Consider the following 20186-nt stretch of genomic DNA (forward strand, 5'->3'; position numbering starts at 1 on the left):
ACTTCTCCAGTGAAAGTCCGGTCCTTCAGGTCCTGGGGGCTGCGGGTGCAGGGTCTCTCCCAGGCGTCGGGACTTTAGGTTCAAAGAGTCGCGGTCAGGGGAAGCCTCGGGATTCCCTCTGCAGGCGGCGCTGTGGGGGCTCAGGGGGGACAGGTTTTGGTACTCACAGTATCAGAGTAGTCCTGGGGTCCCTCCTGAGGTGTCGGGTCTCCACCAGCCGAGTCGGGGTCGCCGGGTGCAGTGTTGCAAGTCTCACGCTTCTTGCGGGGAGCTTGCAGGGTTCTTTAAAGCTGCTGGAAACAAAGTTGCAGCTTTTCTTGGAGCAGGTCCGCTGTCCTCGGGAGTTTCTTGTCTTTTCGAAGCAGGGGCAGTCCTCAGAGGGTGTCGAGGTCGCTGGTCCCTTCGGAAGGCGTCGCTGGAGCAGGATCTTTGGAAGGCAGGAGACAGGCCGGTGAGTTTCTGGAGCCAAGGCAGTTGTCGTCTTCTGGTCTTCCGCTGCAGGGGTTTTCAGCTGGGCAGTCCTTCTTGTTGCAGGAATCTAATTTTCTAGGGTTCAGGGTAGCCCTTAAATACTAAATTTAAGGGCGTGTTTAGGTCTGGGGGGTTAGTAGCCAATGGCTACTTAGCCCTGAGGGTGGGTACACCCTCTTTGTGCCTCCTCCCAAGGGGAGGGGGTCACAATCCTAACCCTATTGGGGGAATCCTCCATCTGCAAGATGGAGGATTTCTAAAAGTTAGAGTCACCTCAGCTCAGGACACCTTAGGGGCTGTCCTGACTGGCCAGTGACTCCTCCTTGTTATTCTCATTATTTTCTCCGGCCTTGCCGCCAAAAGTGGGGCCTGGCCGGAGGGGGCGGGCAACTCCACTAGCTGGAGTGTCCTGCTGGGTTGGCACAAAGGAGGTGAGCCTTTGAGGCTCACCGCCAGGTGTGACAATTCCTGCCTGGGAGAGGTGTTAGCATCTCCACCCAGTGCAGGCTTTGTTACTGGCCTCAGAGTGACAAAGGCACTCTCCCCATGGGGCCAGCAACATGTCTCGGTTTGTGGCAGGCTGCTAAAACTAGTCAGCCTACACAGATAGTCGGTTAAGTTTCAGGGGGCACCTCTAAGGTGCCCTCTGGGGTGTATTTTACAATAAAATGTACACTGGCATCAGTGTGCATTTATTGTGCTGAGAAGTTTGATACCAAACTTCCCAGTTTTCAGTGTAGCCATTATGGTGCTGTGGAGTTCGTGTTTGACAGACTCCCAGACCATATACTCTTATGGCTACCCTGCACTTACAATGTCTAAGGTTTTGTGTAGACACTGTAGGGGCACAGTGCTCATGCACTGGTACCCTCACCTATGGTATAGTGCACCCTGCCTTAGGGCTGTAAGGCCTGCTAGAGGGGTGTCTTACCTATACTGCCTAGGCAGTGAGAGGCTGGCATGGCACTCTGAGGGGAGTGCCATGTCGACTTACTCATTTTGTTCTCACTAGCACACACAGGCTTGTAAGCAGTGTGTCTGTGCTGAGTGAGGGGTCTCTAGGGTGGCATAAGACATGCTGCAGCCCTTAGAGACCTTTCTTGGCATCAGGGCCCTTGGTACTAGCAGTACCAGTTACAAGGGACTTATCTGAATGCCAGGGTGTGCCAATTGTGGATACAATGGTACATTTTAGGGGAAGGAACACTGGTGCTGGGGCCTGGTTAGCAGGGTCCCAGCACACTTCTCAGTCAAGTCAGCATCAGTATCAGGCAAAAAGTGGGGGGTAACTGCAACAGGGAGCCATTTCTTTACACAAGCCCCCCCCAGCCCACAGGCCAGGAGACTCAGCCAACGCTGGAAGAGTCTTCCTAGTCTGTCAGGCGAGGAAGAGTAGAGGAAATGGCTGGTTTGTTGCAGGGCCTACTCTGCCTTACATCCTCCTGTTCAGGTCATTCCCTCTGGGGAACTGACCCACTTCCACAGTGATAGGACCTAGTCTGAACTGCCTCTTGTCTGTGCTTTTTATGTCTTCACCCATTCTCTCTATTTTGAGGTCAGAGGTATCCACCTCTGCTAATCTTATCTTAGCCAGGGTCACCCCTAGCTTACCCAAAGAGGTTACCCAGAGCTGGAGTAACCCCACCATGACCAACAGGGTCAGGGGGCCTAACTTGTTATTTGGCAGGGGGTCAGACCACCATGCCAAGGATAGTGCAGCCATAAAGGCTAACACCCAGCAGAGGCCACTGACAGCTGTCAGTGCCCAGAACCACACCCTTAGCTCTTCACCTACAAGGGAAGGGGCTAAGTTACAGACTTCTTTGGGTTCAGGGTGCCTGTCTGCTGTATTAGAGTGGGGGGTTACCACATCTTGTAGTAAACACCCTTCTTCCACTCTTTCTTCTGTTAGCTGAGGAGCCACCCACTCAGGCTTAACAGTTGCCTGACTAGCCAGGACTTCTTGTGGGTCAGGTTGGACTTTATCAGAGCCATTTTTGGAGTTCTCCCCTACTGGAGCAGAATCTCCTTGGCTTGCTGTAACCTTGGCTAAAGGTTGTCCACCCTTCCTACTCTGTTTTCTTTTCTTCTTCTTCTGGGGTCTGCTTGCATTTACTGCAGAGGCAGGACTTCCAGAATCCTTGGGAGAGGACTGGCACTGGACCAGTTCCTCTCTTGGGCTCTGACTAACCTCTGGGTAGTCATTTCCAAGGAGACAATCAAGGGGGAGGTCTGTACTGACTACTACCCTTCTCCAGCTAAGAGTGCCACCCACTTCTATGGGTACTAAAGCCACAGGCCTCTTAGTGACCCTGTCTAGGCTAACTCTTACCCTGGCAGTCTCACCTGGGATGTACTGGTTTGAGAGCACCAGCCTGTCATGCACAATAGTGTGACTGGCACAAGTGTCTCTCAGGGCAGTGGTTGGGATTCCATTCACCAGTAGGTGGTGGAAGTGTCTACTTCCCTCTGGAATCTCCAACTCACCTGTTGGGCCCTGTTTCCAGTTGAAGGCTATGAAGACCTCCTCCTCTGAGGAGTCATCTCCCATGGCTACACTGGTTACCTCTGGAATTTTGTTCTGGGGTTTGTTTTTGGGACAAGAAGTGTCCTTGGTGTGGTGCCCAGACTGTTTACAGTTGTGGCACCATGCCTTAGTGGCATCCCAGTTCTTACCCTGGTACCCACCTTTGTTTTGGGTTGTGTCTTGGGGCCCACCCACCTGTTCTGGTTTTTGGGGGCCTACAGAGGACTCTTTTTCTTTGTTTCTAGTGTCACCCACTTTCTCCTGGGGAGTTTTTGTAACCCCTTTCTTTTGGTCACCCCCAGTGGAAGTTTTGGTTACCCTAGTCTTGACCCAGTGGTCTGCCTTCTTTCCCAATTCTTGGGGAGAAATTGGACCTAGGTCTACCAGATACTGATGCAACTTTTCATTGAAGCAGTTACTTAAAATGTGTTCTTTCATAAACAAATTATAAAGCCCAACATAGTCACACACTTCATTTCCAGTTAACCAACCATCTAGTGTTTTTACTGAGTAGTCTACAAAATCAACCCAGGTCTGGCTCGAGGATTTGTGAGCCCCCCTGAACCTAATTCTATACTCCTCAGTGGAGAATCCAAAGCCCTCAATCAGGGTACCCTTCATGAGGTCATAAGATTCTGCATCTTTTCCAGAGAGTGTGAGGAGTCTATCCCTACACTTTCCAGTGAACATTTCCCAAAGGAGAGCACCCCAGTGAGATCTGTTTACTTTTCTGGTTACACAAGCCCTCTCAAAAGCTGTGAACCATTTGGTGATGTCATCACCATCTTCATATTTTGTTACAATCCCTTTGGGGATTTTTAGGATGTCAGGAGAATCTCTGACCCTATTTAAGTTGCTGCCACCATTGATGGGACCTAGGCCCATCTCTTTTCTTTCCCTTTCTATGGCTAGGAGCTGCTTTTCCAAAGCCAATCTTTTGGCCATCCTGGCTAACTGGATGTCCTCTTCACTGGGGTTATCCTCAGTGATTTCAGAGGTGTTGGTCTCTCCTGTGAGGGAACCAGCATCTCTGACTATTATTTTTGGAGTCAGGGTTTGAGGGACCCTGTTCTCCCTAGATAGGACTGGTAGGGGGGAATTGTCCTCCAAGTCACTATCCTCTTCCTCTGAGTTGCCACCCTCAGAGGGGTTGGCCTTTTCAAACTCTGCCAAAAGCTCCTGGAGCTGTATTTTGGTAGGTTTGGGGCCCATTGTTATTTTCTTTAGTTTACAGAGTGACCTTAGCTCTCTCATCTGTAGATGGAGGTAAGGTGTGGTGTCGAGTTCCACCACATTCACATCTGTGCTAGACATTTTGCTTCTAAAAGTTGGAATACTTTTTAAGAATCTATAACTGGTTCTAGAATCTAATTCAAACTTTTACAAACTTTTAAACTCTAAAAGAAATGCTAAACAGGATCTAACACAAGGCCCTAGCAGGTCTTTTAAGAATTTAGAAAACTTTTCAAATTGCAAAAATGAATTTCTAATGACAATTTTGGAATTTGTCGTGTGATCAGGTATTGGCTGAGTAGTCCAGCAAATGCAAAGTCTTGTACCCCACCGCTGATCCACCAATGTAGGAAGTTGGCTCCGTATGTGCTATTTCAAAGTAAGGAATAGCATGCACAGAGTCCAAGGGTTCCCCTTAGAGGTAAAATAGTGGTAAAAATAGATAATACTAATGCTCTATTTTGTGGTAGTGTGGTCGAGCAGTAGGCTTATCCAAGGAGTAGTGTTAAGCATTTGTTGTACATACACATAGACAATAAATGAGGTACACACACTCAGAGACAAATCCAGCCAATAGGTTTTTATATAGAAAAATATCTTTTCTTAGTTTATTTTAAGAACCACAGGTTCAAATTCTACATGTAATATCTCATTCGAAAGGTATTGCAGGTAAGTACTTTAGGAACTTCAAATCATCAAAATTGCATGTATACTTTTCAAGTTATTGACAAATGGCTGTTTTAAAAGTGGACACTTAGTGCAATTTTCACAGTTCCTAGGGGAGGTAAGTTTTGATTAGTTTTACCAGGTAAGTAAGACACTTACAGGGTTCAGTTCTTGGTCCAAGGTAGCCCACCGTTGGGGGTTCAGAGCAACCCCAAAGTCACCACACCAGCAGCTCAGGGCCGGTCAGGTGCAGAGTTCAAAGTGGTGCCCAAAACACATAGGCTAGAATGGAGAGAAGGGGGTGCCCCGGTTCCGGTCTGCTTGCAGGTAAGTACCCGCGTCTTCGGAGGGCAGACCAGGGGGGTTTTGTAGGGCACCGGGGGGGACACGAGTCCACACAGAAATTTCACCCTCAGCGGCGCGGGGGCGGCCGGGTGCAGTGTAGAAACAAGCGTCGGGTTCGCAATGTTAGTCTATGAGAGATCTCGGGATCTCTTCAGCGCTGCAGGCAGGCAAGGGGGGGGTTCCTCGGGGAAACCTCCACTTGGGCAAGGGAGAGGGACTCCTGGGGGTCACTTCTCCAGTGAAAGTCCGGTCCTTCAGGTCCTGGGGGCTGCGGGTGCAGGGTCTCTCCCAGGCGTCGGGACTTTAGGTTCAAAGAGTCGCGGTCAGGGGAAGCCTCGGGATTCCCTCTGCAGGCGGCGCTGTGGGGGCTCAGGGGGGACAGGTTTTGGTACTCACAGTATCAGAGTAGTCCTGGGGTCCCTCCTGAGGTGTCGGGTCTCCACCAGCCGAGTCGGGGTCGCCGGGTGCAGTGTTGCAAGTCTCACGCTTCTTGCGGGGAGCTTGCAGGGTTCTTTAAAGCTGCTGGAAACAAAGTTGCAGCTTTTCTTGGAGCAGGTCCGCTGTCCTCGGGAGTTTCTTGTCTTTTCGAAGCAGGGGCAGTCCTCAGAGGGTGTCGAGGTCGCTGGTCCCTTCGGAAGGCGTCGCTGGAGCAGGATCTTTGGAAGGCAGGAGACAGGCCGGTGAGTTTCTGGAGCCAAGGCAGTTGTCGTCTTCTGGTCTTCCGCTGCAGGGGTTTTCAGCTGGGCAGTCCTTCTTCTTGTTGCAGGAATCTAATTTTCTAGGGTTCAGGGTAGCCCTTAAATACTAAATTTAAGGGCGTGTTTAGGTCTGGGGGGTTAGTAGCCAATGGCTACTTAGCCCTGAGGGTGGGTACACCCTCTTTGTGCCTCCTCCCAAGGGGAGGGGGTCACAATCCTAACCCTATTGGGGGAATCCTCCATCTGCAAGATGGAGGATTTCTAAAAGTTAGAGTCACCTCAGCTCAGGACACCTTAGGGGCTGTCCTGACTGGCCAGTGACTCCTCCTTGTTATTCTCATTATTTTCTCCGGCCTTGCCGCCAAAAGTGGGGCCGGGCAACTCCACTAGCTGGAGTGTCCTGCTGGGTTGGCACAAAGGAGGTGAGCCTTTGAGGCTCACCGCCAGGTGTGACAATTCCTGCCTGGGAGAGGTGTTAGCATCTCCACCCAGTGCAGGCTTTGTTACTGGCCTCAGAGTGACAAAGGCACTCTCCCCATGGGGCCAGCAACATGTCTCGGTTTGTGGCAGGCTGCTAAAACTAGTCAGCCTACACAGATAGTCGGTTAAGTTTCAGGGGGCACCTCTAAGGTGCCCTCTGGGGTGTATTTTACAATAAAATGTACACTGGCATCAGTGTGCATTTATTGTGCTGAGAAGTTTGATACCAAACTTCCCAGTTTTCAGTGTAGCCATTATGGTGCTGTGGAGTTCGTGTTTGACAGACTCCCAGACCATATACTCTTATGGCTACCCTGCACTTACAATGTCTAAGGTTTTGTGTAGACACTGTAGGGGCACAGTGCTCATGCACTGGTACCCTCACCTATGGTATAGTGCACCCTGCCTTAGGGCTGTAAGGCCTGCTAGAGGGGTGTCTTACCTATACTGCCTAGGCAGTGAGAGGCTGGCATGGCACTCTGAGGGGAGTGCCATGTCGACTTACTCATTTTGTTCTCACTAGCACACACAGGCTTGTAAGCAGTGTGTCTGTGCTGAGTGAGGGGTCTCTAGGGTGGCATAAGACATGCTGCAGCCCTTAGAGACCTTTCTTGGCATCAGGGCCCTTGGTACTAGCAGTACCAGTTACAAGGGACTTATCTGAATGCCAGGGTGTGCCAATTGTGGATACAATGGTACATTTTAGGGGAAGGAACACTGGTGCTGGGGCCTGGTTAGCAGGGTCCCAGCACACTTCTCAGTCAAGTCAGCATCAGTATCAGGCAAAAAGTGGGGGGTAACTGCAACAGGGAGCCATTTCTTTACACCAAACTTCTCAGTTTTCAGTGTAGCCATTATGGTGCTGTGGAGTTCGTGTTTGACAGACTCCCAGACCATATACTCTTATGGCTACCCTGCACTTACAATGTCTAAGGTTTGGCTTAGACACTGTAGGGGCACAGTGCTCATGCACTGGTGCCCTCACCTATGGTATAGTGCACCCTGCCTTAGGGCTGTAAGGCCTGCTAGAGGGGTGACTTATCTATACTTGCATAGGCAGTGAGAGGCTGGCATGGCACCCTGAGGGGAGTGCCATGTCGACTTACTCATTTTGTTCTCACCAGCACACACAAGCTGGCAAGCAGTGTGTCTGTGCTGAGTGAGGGGTATCCAGGGTGGCATAAGACATGCTGCAGCCCTTAGAGACCTTCCCTGGCATCAGGGCCCTTGGTACCAGAGGTACCAATTACAAGGGACTTACCTGGATGCCAGGGTGTGCCAATTGTGGATACAAAAGTACAGGTTAGGGAAAGAACACTGGTGCTGGGGCCTAGTTAGCAGGCCTCAGCACACTTTCAATTCAAAACATAGCATCAGCAAAGGCAAAAAGTCAGGGGGTAACCATGCCAAGGAGGCATTTCCTTACACTAGGCAATCCAAATATCTATCCTTCTTTCAAGAAGCAAAGACTGGAAGAAAGAGCCCTACATACACTGGACGCTCGCAAGGCAATAACATATTGCCTGGAGAAAGCAAAACCAGTCAGAAGAGGGAAACAATTATTTGTATCGTTAATGGACCAGAATAAAGGGGTGCCATTTAACTGGAGTGCCATTGCCCGGTGGATAGTTCAAACAATCCAAATGTGCCAGATAAAGGCTGCCAGGCAACTGGAAAGAAAGGCAAGAGCACAATCTGCAAGGAAGAAAAGCAGCTTCCATGGCTTTCCACCCAAATGTGATATATGTGTAGGGAAGCGCCCTTTTTTGACATGGTCACCCCCATTTTTTGCCCGCTTTTGATGCAGTTTTGACTGAAAGTGCACTGGGTTCCTGCTCACCAGGTCCGCAGTGCCAGACCTCGTGCCCTAAAACTGTGCAATTGTTCCCCCAGTTCGTCATACCTTTGGCACTCCTGTAAATCCCTATTGAACGGTACCCCTGATAACTAGGGCATAGGTACCAAAGAGTGTCCCCAAGGGCTGCAGCATGTATTGTGCCACCCTCAGGGACCCCTCAACTAGCACAGGTAGATTGCCATTGCAGGCTGCATGCCTTGGTGCAGTTAGAAGTGAAAACCCGGCATGGCACACAGTCTGTTGCCATGTCCCCTAACAATGCATGCAATATATGTAAGTCGCCCCTACAGCTGACCCTACATCCTTAAGGCAGGGTGCGTTATATTGCACGTGAGGGCATGTCTGCACGAGCAGATATGCCCCTGCTATGTCTTTGTTGATTCTCAGACATAATGCGTGAACAGGAAAGCCATTTTAAATGCATGTGCTGGACACTGGTCAATACAGGTTTTCTAGCTATGTGATGGCTTAGCTGAAGATAGGGATGTTTGGTATCAAAACTCTCCTTTTATTGAACTCACACTCATGCCAGTGTTGGATTTATCAATACATGCACCCAAAGGGCACCTTAGAAGTCTCTGCTGAAATCCTACCAGCCACTAGTGTGCTCACTAACCAGTTTCTTCCAGCCTTCCACCCAAGACACAGTTCTGGCCACCTAGGTTGAGACCCAGAACAAAAGCTTGTATTGGCAGAGGGTGTAATGCCCCCCTCCCACAGGGTGACCTGCTGATTAGCCTTCCTTAAGGGGGCAAGCCTCAAAGGGCTGTCCCTTTTAAAATGTGAATCTGGCTTCCTTCACAGGAGAGGTAGCCACCCCCCTGTCCAGAGCCCATTTGGCACCTGGAAAGGTGGTAAAATTAAGTAGTCGGGTAGGCGTGCCAACCTTAGGGTAGTACCACCGCTAAGACGGGCTACTGCAAGGAGGACATGATTTCTAAGAGGAAGTCAGCTTCAAGATCGAATACCTAGTAATTCTAGGACAGGGTTATGCCTGCTTCCCACTGAAAAGGGTCATATAGAGGTCGTAGTTACCGCAAGGTTCAGTAGCCCATTGGCTACCATTCTACAGACCCCCTATGTCCCTAAATTCAGTATTTAAGGGGATCCCTTGGCACCAGAGAAGCAGATCTTGACAACCTAAGAAGACCAAGGACACCAAAGAGCTGCAATAGCAGAAGAGGAGAAAAGTAGCAGCTGACCTGGTACCAACCGCACTGGCCTGTCTGGTGCAGATTTTGATGTGGAATGCAAAGTCGACTCGACCTGCAGCTGTGACTCAAGACCTCCAGCGACTGCTCCGATCAGAAAAACCCAACACCTAAGAACACCTCTCCACCCGTCACCCCTGAGCCGCGGAGAAGAGGACGAAAGGTGCCTATCTGTGCCCGAACATCGTGAGGCCTGAGCCCTGCTGCTGGTTCAGGCCGACTGGCCTCCTGGCCAGAGCCTGCAGCCTCTTTTCACAGTGAACAATCTCCATGGGAACTCATTGGACACCCGACACTTTCCTGCACCCGACTGCCCTGTACCAATGTGTGTGTACTGCTGGTGATGCGTTGGACCTTGCCCACTACTCATCTTAATTTATGGATATTGGCCCTGTAAGTCGCTGTACTGAACATGTTTGCTGAACTTGTTCTTCCTCCCATAGGATAACATTGCAGAACTCTGAAATTGCACTGAATCCACTTTTTAAAGTGAAAAGAATTCCTCTTTAAAAACATACTTACCTGAACAATGTTTCTCTAATGCCTAAACGTATATAAAGATACTTGCTATTTTTATGAATTGGTCTGGATCTTTTGAGTTGTGTATCCCATTTATTGACTATTGTGTGTATTTGTAGATATCTTGCACTCCTCGGTGCTAAGCCTAAGGCTGCTCGACCACACTACCCCTAAATAGAGCACTTTACACTCACTGGGGCACCCCTGGGCCCTATGCACTTTATTCATATATCACGTAAAAGGGCCAGCTACCTACAGCGGTGATTTTTACAGCACGGAACAAGCTCCCTGCACTTAAAATCAGCGCTAGCAGCGCAGTGTTCCAAAATTCCTCCTACTCGTTGAACTCTGAAATATCACAACGTTTTTATGTACCTCATACAAAATTCTGCGGGTGAAACTCTGAAAGTTCCTCCTACCCCTAGTTTTTACACAAGCTGTTGTAAGTCAGAAGAGTTCTGCTTCCCTGTAGCTAGGCAGTATAATCTTTAGCGACTAAAAGGGCTCTGTGACAGAATGCCTTTTTATGTTTTGAGATGGTGGTGTCCCTGATGCCTAACAGTCAGTCAAGTCGGTAGGTCAAAGTGAGCACCCAGTAACCTGAAGGTGCCGGACTCGATCACCCCAGAATAGTTGAATCCAAGGGCACTCCCATAGTGTGGGCAAATGTTAACCACCTGACTGCACCTTCTTAGACGACCGTCTGCTATAAGAAGCCTAACCTTTGCTGATATCTCTCTGGTATTATATACAAATGACAACACAACAGCAAATATAAGTGCAATTCCTGTCCTGATGGCAACCTCTCTTGGATATTTTTGTGCCTCTACCCAGTTATCCAAATCCCACAGATCCAACATATCTTATGTCCTAGAGCAACTGGAGCATGTTCTGGTTATTATTTAACAGCATTGTATATGCCAGGATGTAGCATATTTCCTTAGTGGGGACGACTGTATTTCATAGTCCAAAAAGATTGCCTCCTGGCCTCTCAGCAATAAATCATTAGACATAATTTTGACGCAAACTATGCAAGATTTTTCCCCTTTTCATTGTATTTTTCAGGTGAGTCACTTTGCAAATATCTGGAAAGCAGGGGACTCTAGAACACATTCAGGTTTCAAAGCTATTGTTCTATATAAGTAACAGTTTTTAAAGGTAGAACTCCTAGGCCTGCTCTCCATTGAAGACTTTGTAAACAATCTTCAGTAAGACAAACTAAACTTAATTTCATAATCATTCCCCCATTGATTGCTACTGCTCTTATTTTAAAAACCTAAACTGTAAGTATGTAAATTTACAATTGCTGAGTGGTGAACTTTTATATTTTTTGTTCTTTAGAATACTGGGATCTAATGAATGCATCAGAGAAATATGACAGGCTGCCTGAAATCTGGGAAGGTCATAATATTGCTGATTACATAGATCCATTAATTATGAAGGTGAGTTGCACTTCTCTCTTTACAACATATAAATAATGTTCTCTGTATATTTGATATAATTGGCATCTTCTGGGCGGTTTTCTAAGCTTTGTTTCGTTAACACTGAATGAAGTGTATAAGGATGTTCATGTGCAGATTCCTAATCGGTCTTGACTGGATAAGCAAGTGGTCCCTGTCTAAAGGGATAAGTGGGTCAGACAGGGACAACAGAAGGGATCTTTTTTTTTTTTTTTTTTAAAGAATACATTTGTTAAGGTGTCTCACCTGTGAATTGGCACATTGCTTTGTTCGTTTACTTTTAGTCTTTTATTCGCATCACTAAAGGTCATCAAAGGTGTGCCTTTCGTTCACTACATTGACTACATGCAGCCCAGTATCCATATATGTTAAAGAAAGAAAAATAAGGTAACAGTGGGGTGAAATGTATATCTTGTTCCCAGAAAAATAATGGAATTCATGTAACTCATCATGGTACCCTCATTAACAATTAAAAAAAACTAGAATATCTCCACCTCTGCCCAGAATCCTGAAACACATGGCATGGGTTTAAACAAACAGTAACCTTTTTGAAGATGAATCACACTGTTACATCAAGGCAGACATGCAGTTTCAGTGCAGGACAATGCTCTGCAGTGTCATTCTCTGCTGTGTGAACCAAGTATCCTTGAACTTACAGGTGTGTACTACTCCGGTCTGGTCTAGTGATTGTTTAAATGTAATACCAGCCTCCTATTTTCCAAACAATATTATTATTTGTGGGAAACTTGTACCTTTTTGCAGTCTTCTCCCCCTCCCCCACCCACACACACCCCCCTTCCCCAACCCCACTCATTTTGTTGTCTGGTTTCTGTATGCAACTTGGAATGGAGAGCACTGGGATTCTGTTAACCCCGTCCCTAGTGCTAGTATTCTTTCTCTCAAAACAGCAAAGCTATTAATACAACTGGCAACACCTTTTAGCTGCCGCTGTAAATTCCTAGTAAACTATACTCTGGTACCCAGGGCATGGGGCTACTAAGAGTAGGCCCCTGAGGGCAGAAGCACAGATTGTGACCCCCCCCCCCCTTATGGCCATGCATCCAGAAAGAACCCGGCCCTCCCGCTGCAGGCTGAGTACTCTGATGCAATCTTAAAAGACAAACTTGACATGGCACACAGCCTGTGTGCCCTGTCCACTACACACTGCATACAGTATAGGTAAGTCACCCCTCTGGCAGGTCGTGCAGGCCCTAAGGGACTGTGCACCATTGTATATGTGTGGGCATAGATGCATGAGGAGTAGACCCCTACTGTGTCTTTGCCAAACCTGAGACATAGTAAGTGAGCAAGGCAGGCATTTTAATACATGTGCTGGGCACTGGTCAGTACGAGTTTCACAGCTACATGATGGCTACTCTGATACCAAACAACCCAGGGTTCCAAAAACTCAAAATGATAAATCCAAACTGGTACCAGTATTGGACATATTGCAAAATGTACCCAGGGGCCACCTTGAAGGTGCCCCATGAACAAGCTAACTAGAGATCCTGCTCTCTGGAACTCAGCACCTCCACCCAGAAAGGGTTTTGTTCTAACACCCCTTCCCTCAGGAATGTGCACTCCCCTGCTGGTGAGCTTCAAAAGGCATACCACCCTTGAAACACGACCCCCAGGCCTGCTGCTAGCAGCAGATAGCCGCCCCTGTTGCAAAGGCCCAATTTTGGCAGGAGAAACAGCGGAAAAATCAGATAAAGGATAGGAGTGTTCATCCCCAGGTTGCACCACACCTAAGGTGTTGGATGCGAGGTTACCTCTCTATTTAATTTTCCTCCATCTTGGATGGGAGGAAAATAGACAGTCAAGTGTAGGGAAGTGACCTCTGCCCACGGGGAGTGGTCAGTTAGTGGGTGTAGCCACCCTAAGGTAGATGACCCATTGGTCACTACCAGGTACCCCCTAAAACATCCACTAAATACAGTATTTAGTCAGCATCCCTAGACCAAGAAATCAGATTCCACAGGCAAAAAAAAGACCAGCAACAAAAAAGACCCAAGGCTCGAGAACTGCATTCCTGGTGCACCAAGAAAAGGCGCCAAACCCTTCCTGCTGCACTCAGGACTTGACAATTGCCGCGAAGGGGTTGGTTGGACGTTGGATGGGCTCTACAAACTCTTGGAGGACCTCCACTCCTCAAATTGTTAAAGATCTCGCTCCCCGCAAAGGCATCACTCTGCAACACCAGGGAACCAAAGACCCAGTGAAGGCCACTTCACTGACTAGCTGCTGACCAAGGGACTGGATGCCGCAACCGGATCAAACTTCACCCGTGGAACCACCAGGATAAACACTGCACGTTTTCCAAGTTTGGTGGCACTGAGCCCTCCAGTGGCGAGACCGTGTAATATCCCTAGGTACTGCTCACCTCACTTTGGACACCCAGAAGAACAATCCACACCGGACTGAGAAAAAGGAGCAGGAGGAAGCCCCAGTCAAGAGATTTCAGGAATCACCCAGTCCTCCCACCAGAGTGCCCATGCTGAACTGCAAGTGACTTCCTGCTTCCAAGGGCACCTTTACACACAGCTCCTGGCTCACCGATTCTCTCTACACCTAGATGCCCTGTGCCCTGCACCGAAGAGCCAGCTGTGCCCTAAGGGTCTCCCACACTTAGGGCCAGATGTAGCAAAGGGTTTTACCCATTCTGTGTCTATGGGAAAATTTGTTGGTACATATGGCCCTTAGTGACCTCAACACTCCAAGGGGACCCACCGGACTTACCTTGAAGTCCACCTGTGCAATGCTTTTCCAAGTGGTTCCCCACAGTGGCCTGGCACCAACTCAAAAGTTTTCTGCAGCTGCTTCCACCAAAACCGGGAGCCATCCAAACGTCTCCAGCTGGTCCACTGTGCCCACCGACGACCTCACTATATGAGCCTCTTGCTCGCACAAATGGGAGCTAAAGCAGAGAGCAGTGCAAGACCTTTTGAAAAGATGGGGAACACCAACGATAGAGCTGCTTGCAACACCCTAGAACGCAAAATGCCAAAACCTTGCATTCAGGCAACCACACCTTCAATCTCTGGGGGGATGCCCTTGTGATAAACTGGTCAGGGACATTTGCATTTGCCTTTCCACCAGTCTCAATGTTACACAGTGATCAGCATATGCAAGAGGAGCCACATGACACTGATTTTAATAGCACCTCAGTGGGCAATACAAGCATGGTACTCTGAGATAGTATAAATGGCTCAAGGAAATTTTCAGCCACTACCAAAATGATAGGATTTGCTGTCAGTGGGAAATGGAGAAGTACTGCACTGAGAGCCAGAAGATTTCAAATGAATTGCATGGCTCCTGAAGACTTAGAATTCGGGCACATGAGGTTGCCAGAAGATACAATGTCCATATTAAAGAGAGGCTACAAAACCAATAACAAGTAAATGATTTATGGCAAAATGGAAAATATTTTCACTTTGGTGTGTGAGGCATAAATTAAACAAAGGGTTCACAAGAGAAAAGACAGTTTTAAAATATTTAACTCATCTGTCACAAGAGGCGCTTACCTAAGCTTCTGTGAGTTAATATGGCTTATACAAGAGGTCAAATGGAAGACGTTTTTTCACAGCACCGGTGGTGGAAAAAAGTTTTAGAAGGAGCAAAGAGGATAGCTCCTCTAAGGAGGGTACCATCGCGTAGTTGGAACCTAAATTTAGTTCATACACAACTCATGAAAAAAACTTTTTGAACCATTACACAAAGCAGCTTTGCAAATGTTAACATTGAAAACTGCTGTTCGATGGCATCTGTCGCTGTAGATACACATGGTATGCATGAGCTCGCCATCTGGTGTTGGGTCGGAGTGTTACAAGTTGTTTTTCTTCGAAGAAGTGTTTTCGAGTCACGGGACCGAGTGACTCCACCTTCTGTGCTCATTGCGCATGGGCGTCGACTCCATCTTCGATTGTTTTCTTTCCGCCATCGGGTTCGGACGTGTTCCTGTCGCTCCGAGTTTCGGAACGGAAAGTTAGCTGAAGACGGAAGATTTTCGACGGTATCGTTGCGATCCGGTTAGAGATAGACACATACGACGACGCGTTCAACATCGAAGCGCCTCGGTGCCCTTCGGGGTAGATTTCGGCACCCCGTCGGGGCCTAGTCGGCCCGACCGCGTGGAGGACAACGCCGATGGATCGGACCCCGTTTCGATTCTGCCCCGAATGCCACAACAAATATCCTTATACGGACCTACACTCGGTCTGTAATCTGTGCCTGTCACCCGAGCACAGCGAAGAATCCTGTGAGGCCTGTCGGGCGTTCCGGTCCCGAAAAACTCTGCGCGACCGTCGAGCGAGAAGACTCCAGATGGCGTCCACGCCAAAAGAGCGTCCACAGTTCGAGACAGAAGAGGAACAGGAGGAATCCTTTTCCATCCAGGATTCAGACTCCGACGAGCTACACTCTACAAGAACTGTGAGTAAGACGTCGAGATCAAACCTTAAAAAAGGAAAGAAGGCCCAGGGGACGCCACTGCCAACCGGCCATGGCTCCACCCAAATTCTCGGTGACCAACAATCGGCACCGAAAAAGGCCCATTCAGTGTCGAGATCGTCCGACTTCGGTCGAGACACCGGCACGCAGCCTCCTCGGGACCGAGAGAGTGCTAAACAGAAGCATCGACACCGAGACTTCGGTGTCGACACCGATCGACGCCGAGACAGTGGCGCCGAAGACCATAGAGGCCAAGAATTTTCGGCACAGAAAAAGAGGAAGGTTACCTCGGAGCCGAAAAAACAATCGACAGGGCTTTCGGAGCCGAAAAAAGCGACATCAGACCCTGTTTCTGGCTCCTATACCGAAGAGCATTCTATGTCTTCTCAAATGAAGAAACATAGATTTGAACAAGAACTGCAATCCACTGACGTGGATCACACGCAAAAGCGTATCTTTATTCAGCAGGGGACTGGGAAGATCAGTACCCTCCCACCTGTCAAACGAAAGAGAACGCTTCAGTTTACTCCTCAGCAACAAACAACACAAAAGGTAACACCTCCTCCCTCGCCTCCACCTGTAACTCCGGCTTCGCCAACTTACACCCCGTCACATTCGCCAGCTCACACCGCCATGAGCCACGACGACCAAGATCAGGATGCGTGGGACTTGTACGACGCACCAGTGTCTGATAACAGCCCAGACACATACCCAACTAGGCCATCACCACCGGAAGACAGCACAGCCTACTCGCAAGTGGTGGCTAGAGCAGCTCTATTCCATAATGTGGAACTACACTCGGAACAAGTAGAGGATGATTTTTTATTTAACACCCTCTCCTCAACCCACAGCTCCTACCAAAGCCTGCCGATGCTCCCAGGCATGCTACGCCATGCAAAGGACATTTTCAAGGAGCCAGTTAAAAGTAGGGCAGTGACGCCTAGGGTGGACAAAAAGTATAAGGCGCCTCCTACGGACCCTGTCTTCATCACCTCTCAGTTGCCACCAGACTCTGTGGTGGTAGGGGCTGCCAGAAAACGGGCAAACTCACACACTTCTGGGGATGCACCTCCCCCAGATAAAGAAAGTAGGAAGTTCGATGCAGCCGGGAAGAGGGTTGCTGTCCAAGCAGCAAACCAGTGGCGCATCGCAAATTCACAAGCGCTGCTAGCGCGATACGACAGAGCCCACTGGGATGAGATGCAGCATCTCATTGAACATCTCCCAAAAGATCTGCAAAAAAGAGCAAAACAGGTTGTTGAGGAGGGTCAAAACATTTCCAACAATCAAATACGCTCCTCCATGGATGCAGCAGACACGGCCGCAAGAACCATTAATACGTCGGTTACCATCCGTAGGCACGCATGGCTCAGAACGTCTGGATTCAAGCCAGAAATTCAACAGGCAGTGCTTAACATGCCAGTAAACGAGAAACTTCTGTTCGGTCCGGAGGTCGACACAGCTATAGAAAAGCTCAAGAAGGACACTGACACTGCCAAGGCCATGGGCGCACTCTACTCCCCGCAGAGCAGAGGATCTTATAACACCTTCCGCAAAACACCTTTTAGAGGAGGGTTTCGGGGTCAGGCCACACAAGCTAGCACCTCACAGTCCGCACCGCCCACCTACCAGGGACAGTACAGGGGAGGTTTTCGGGGCCAGTATAGAGGGGGGCAATTCCCTAGGAATAGGGGAAGATTTCAAAGCCCCAAAACCACTACCAACAAGCAGTGACTCACATGTCACACACCCCTCCCACACAACACCAGTGGGGGGGAGGATACGTCAATATTACGAAGCATGGGACAAAATAACTACAGACACATGGGTCCTAGCAATTATCCAGCATGGTTATTGCATAGAATTCCTGCAATTCCCTCCAGACATACCACCAAAATCACAAAATTTAACAAAATACCATTCACAGCTTCTAGAGATAGAAGTTCAAGCACTACTGCAAAAAAATGCAATAGAATTAGTACCAAGCACACAAATAAACACAGGAGTTTATTCACTGTACTTCTTGATACCAAAAAAGGACGAAACACTGAGACCAATTCTAGACCTCAGAGTAGTAAACACATTCATCAAATCAGACCACTTTCACATGGTCACACTACAAGAAGTGTTACCATTGCTCAAAAAACACGACTACATGACAACCCTAGACCTCAAGGACGCATATTTCCATATACCAATACATCAATCACACAGGAAATATCTAAGGTTTGTATTCAAAGGAATACATTACCAATTCAAAGTATTGCCTTTTGGTTTAACAACCGCTCCAAGAGTATTCACAAAATGCCTAGCAGTAGTCGCTGCACACATCAGAAGGCAGCAAATACATGTGTTCCCGTATCTAGACGACTGGCTAATCAAAACCAGTTCGCTCACACAATGCTCAAACCACACAAATCAAGTCATACAAACCCTCTACAAACTAGGGTTCACCGTCAACTTTGCAAAATCAAACATTCTGCCAAGCAAAGTACAGCAATATCTAGGAGCCATAATAGACACGACAAAAGGAGTAGCAACGCCAACTCCACAAAGGATCCACAATTTCAACAGGGTCATTCAACACATGTCTCCAAACCAAACAATACAAGCAAGAACAATACTACAGCTCCTAGGCATGATGTCCTCATGCATAGCCATTGTCCCAAACGCAAGACTGCACATGAGGCCCTTACAACAGTGCCTAGCCTCACAGTGGTCTCAAGCACAGGGTCACCTTCTAGATCTGGTGTTGCTAGACCGCCAAACTTACCTCTCGCTTCTATGGTGGAACAGTATAAATTTAAACATAGGGCGGCCTTTCCAAGACCCAGTGCCAGAGTACGTAATAACAACAGATGCTTCCATGACAGGGTGGGGAGCACATCTCAATCAACACAACATAAGAGGACAATGGAACATACATCAAACAAAACTGCATATAAATCATCTAGAATTATTAGCAGTTTTTCAAGCACTAAAAGCTTTCCAACCAATCATAACCCACAAATACATCCTTGTCAAAACAGACAACATGACAACGATGTATTATCTAAACAAACAAGGAGGAACACATTCAACGCAGTTAAGCTTGTTAGCTCAAAAAATATGGAAGTGGGCAATCCACCATCAGATTGGTCTAATAGCACAGTTTATTCCGGGGATCCAGAATCAGCTGGCAGACAATCTCTCTCGAGATCACCAGCAAGTCCACGAATGGGAAATCCACCCACAGATTCTGTACACCTACTTCACACTCTGGGGAACACCACAAATAGACTTATTTGCAACAAAAGAGAACGCAAAATGCCAAAACTTCGCGTCCAGATACCCACACAAGCAATCCCAAGGCAATGCCCTATGGATGAACTGGTCAGGAATATTTGCTTACGCTTTTCCTCCTCTCCCTCTCCTTCCTTACCTAGTAAACAAATTGAGTCAAAACAAACTCAAACTCATTTTAATAGCACCAACTTGGGCAAGACAACCCTGGTACACAACACTGCTAGATCTGTCTGTAGTACCACACATCAAACTGCCCAACAAACCAAATCTGTTAACGCAACACAACCAACAGATCAGACACCCGGACCCAGCATCGCTGAATCTAGCAATCTGGCTCCTGAAATCCTAGAATTCGGACACTTACAACTTAGCCAAGAGTGTATGGAAGTCATAAAGCAGGCCAGAAGGCCATCCACTAGACACTGCTACGCAAGTAAGTGGAAAAGATTTGTTTGGTACTGCCATCATAATCAGATACAACCGCTAGATGCAACTCCAAAACATATAGTAAATTACTTGCTCCATTTACAAAAAGCAAAGCTAGCCTTCTCTTCTATTAAAATACACCTTGCAGCAATATCTGCATACCTGCAAACTACCTATTCAACTTCCTTGTATAGGATACCAGTTATCAAAGCATTTATAGAAGGGCTTAAAAGAATTATACCACCAAGAACACCACCTGTTCCTTCATGGAACCTAAACGTGGTTCTAACAAGACTCATGGGCCCACCTTTCGAACCCATGCACTCTTGCGGAATACAATTCCTAACCTGGAAAGTTGCCTTTCTCATCGCCATTACATCTCTAAGAAGAGTAAGTGAAATTCAAGCGTTCACAACACAAGAGCCTTTTATACAAATACATAAAAATAAGGTCGTCCTACGACCTAATCCAAAATTTTTACCAAAAGTTATTTCACCATTCCATCTAAATCAAACGGTAGAACTACCAGTATTTTTCCCACAGCCAGATTCTGTGGCT

The 20186-nt window shown here is 47.9% G+C and overlaps 1 protein-coding gene across 3 annotated transcripts in view; it reads left to right on the top strand.

Moving 5' to 3' along the window:
* GTPBP4 (GTP binding protein 4) overlaps positions 1–20186 on the top strand; it is a 200459-nt gene that overhangs the window by 102912 nt on the left and 77361 nt on the right. For all 3 annotated transcript variants that reach the window (XM_069211188.1, XM_069211190.1, XM_069211189.1), the window contains one exon: positions 11350–11450. In XM_069211188.1, coding sequence (XP_069067289.1) covers positions 11350–11450 — 101 coding nt within the window. The remainder of the gene's footprint in view (positions 1–11349; positions 11451–20186) is intronic.

The sequence above is a fragment of the Pleurodeles waltl genome, chromosome 10, assembly GCF_031143425.1.
Source record: "Pleurodeles waltl isolate 20211129_DDA chromosome 10, aPleWal1.hap1.20221129, whole genome shotgun sequence".
Lineage (NCBI taxonomy): Eukaryota > Metazoa > Chordata > Amphibia > Caudata > Salamandridae > Pleurodeles > Pleurodeles waltl.